This window comes from Penaeus vannamei, chromosome 23 (assembly GCF_042767895.1).
Source record: "Penaeus vannamei isolate JL-2024 chromosome 23, ASM4276789v1, whole genome shotgun sequence".
Classification (NCBI taxonomy): domain Eukaryota; kingdom Metazoa; phylum Arthropoda; class Malacostraca; order Decapoda; family Penaeidae; genus Penaeus; species Penaeus vannamei.
The window spans coordinates 2523129-2525628 of NC_091571.1; the positions used below are offsets into that span (position 1 = coordinate 2523129).

At 47.1% G+C, this 2500-nt stretch overlaps 1 protein-coding gene across 1 annotated transcript in view; it reads left to right on the forward strand.

Moving 5' to 3' along the window:
• LOC113816001 (ribonuclease E) overlaps positions 1 to 2500 on the forward strand; it is a 12418-nt gene that overhangs the window by 9704 nt on the left and 214 nt on the right. Inside the window, exons 5-6 of the mRNA XM_070137511.1 lie at positions 1448 to 1569; positions 1815 to 2500. The exon at positions 1815 to 2500 is cut by the window's right edge and continues 214 nt beyond it. Coding sequence (XP_069993612.1) covers positions 1448 to 1569; positions 1815 to 2214 — 522 coding nt within the window. The 3' untranslated portion in view covers positions 2215 to 2500. The remainder of the gene's footprint in view (positions 1 to 1447; positions 1570 to 1814) is intronic.

Below are 2500 nucleotides of genomic sequence, written 5' to 3' on the forward strand. Positions count from 1 at the left end.
GTTAGGTTGAGGGTTAGGTTAGGGTAGGTTAGGTTGAGGGTTAGGTTAGGTTAGGTTAGGTTGAGTGTTAGGTTAGGTTAGGTTGAGGGTAAGGTTAGGTTAGGTTGAGGGTAAGGTTAGGTTAGGTTGAGGGTTAGGTTAGGTTAGGTTGAGGGTAAGGTTAGCTTAGGTTAGGTTGAGGGTTAGGTTAGGTTGAGGGTTAGGTTAGGTTGAGGGTTAGGTTAGGTTGAGGGTTAGGTTAGGTTGAGGGTTAGGTTAGGTTAGGTTAGGTTGAGGGTTAGGTGAGGCTGAGGGTTAGGTTAGGTTAGGTTGAGGGTTAGGTTAGTTTAGGATGAGGGTTAGGTTAGGTTAGGTTAGGTTGAGGGTTAAGTTAGGTTGAGGGTTAGGTTAGGTTGAGGGGTAGGTTAGGTTGTGGGTTAGGTTAGGTTAGGTTGAGGGTTAGGTTAGGTTAGGTGGAGGGTTAGGTTAGGTTGAGGGTTAGGTTAGGTTGGGTTAGGTTAGGTTAGGTTGACGGTTAGGTTAGGTTAGGTTGAGGGTTAGGTTAGGTTAGGTTAAGGGTTATGTTAGGTTAGGTTGAGGGTTAGGTTAGGTTAGGTTGAGGGTTAGGTTAGGGTAGGTTAGGTTGGGTTAGGTTAGGTTGGGTTAGGTTAGGTTAGGTTAGGTTAGGTTAAGGGTTAGGTTAGGTTGAGGGTAAGGTTAGGTCAAGTTGAGGGTTAGGTTAGGTTAGGTTAGGTTGAGGGTTAGGTTAGGTTAGGTTAGGTTGAGGGTAAGGTTAGGTTAGGTTAGGTTAGGTTGAGGGTTAGGTTAGGTTAGGTTGAGGGTTAGGTTAGGTTAGGTTAGGATGAGGGTTAGGTTAGGGTAGGTTAGGTTGAGGGTTAGGTTAGGTTAGGTTAAGTTGAGGGTTAGGTTGAGGGTTAGATTAGGTTAGGTTAGGTTAGGTTAGGTTAGGTTAGGTTGAGGGTAAGGTTAGGTTAGGTTGAGGGTTAGGTTAGGTTAGGTTAGGTTAGGATGAGAAATGTCGTCGGGATTTCGGCAACACTGACACCGGCGTATCTCGCAACGGCGCCGGTACCTTGTTCGGATTTTGCATTTTTTTTTCTTTAAAAATTTCACTTTTCATTCTGCTATTTCCTCTGTGTGTGCCCCCCCTCCCCCACCTCCCACCTTCAACCCCCAATTCTCCAAGGGTCACCCAAGATTGAAGGGGATAGGAGAATAAAATTATAATAACTAATAGGCGCGGCTGTCTTAGATTTACCTGGAAATGTATTGGGTTTTTGTGGGTAAATATATTAGAAAGTCTTTGGAGGTAATGTTTGAGAAATTCTGAAAAATTATAGGAATGGCAACCGTGTATCTCTCTCTCTCTCTCGCTTTATTCTCTATGTGTATAAATGTAGGAAACAGATAGATTTTACGAGAAACTCAAGGAGCCTCCCTTCCGCAGCACCGCGCTCCTGCCGGACGCTGTCGTGTGCCTCGCGTCGGACCTCCTCCTGCGTCGCGAAGCCCCGCCCTCCGACGCAGCCCTCGTGTGCCAATCATCAAACTGCCTATTTCAAGTCCTCGGTATGTACGATTCTGCTGGGAAAAGATGATAATAATTTGTCACTTCTTCGTTGTTTCCTTTTCTCGTATCTTCATCAAACTGCCTATTTCAAGTCCTCGGTATGTACGATTCTGCGGGAGTAAGGTGATAATGATTTGTCACCGCTGTTTCCTTTTTTCGTATCTACTGTATTTCCGCGATGTACGAACGCTGTGAAGGAGTAGATGACACGTATTCACGCCCTCCTTCCCGCCACACTCCACAGGGACCGTCGAAGCCCTTCCCCCTCGCCGTCCAGCAGGTCGTCGGCCAGCTGTCGCCGCGGCAGGGAGACCACGAGGCTGTCCCCGCTGCCGAGGCTCAGTCGGCGCCCCAGCATCAGCGCGTCGCTGCCCTCTCCCGGCGAAGACTCGAGCTCCGCCGCTGACGAGGACGACTTCGAGGAGGACACCGAAGGAAGCGAAGACAAGGAGAAATCCGGCGACGAGAGCGCAGAGGAAGAGACCGAGAAGAGTAGCGACGACGACCAGGGGAGTAGGAGTAAGTCGGAGTCCGCTGGGGAGTCCGGAGAGGGCGACAGCGACCACCAAGTGTCCTCCATCCTCCTGCAGCAGCACCCGAGTATCACGATTGACGAGCCGAGCGACGACGACTTCTACAACTGAACCTCGAACTCAAGATGGACAAACGCATTTACATTTTCCTAACAGGTTCTTGACAGCATTTATCTCAACTTTCGAGGATGAAACAGTTACTATATTTATATAATGAACTATTTGATAAGATGTTTTGTTAGCATAAAATAATCATTTTCCTTTATACGAACTAATTATGCCCATGATAGCCGAAGCAAGGTTTTTATATGAAAATATATTACCAATCTTTTATTTTTCTTAACATACCTTGCAAGATTGTCTGTTATAAGAAATGTCGGCTTATACACCTTACTGT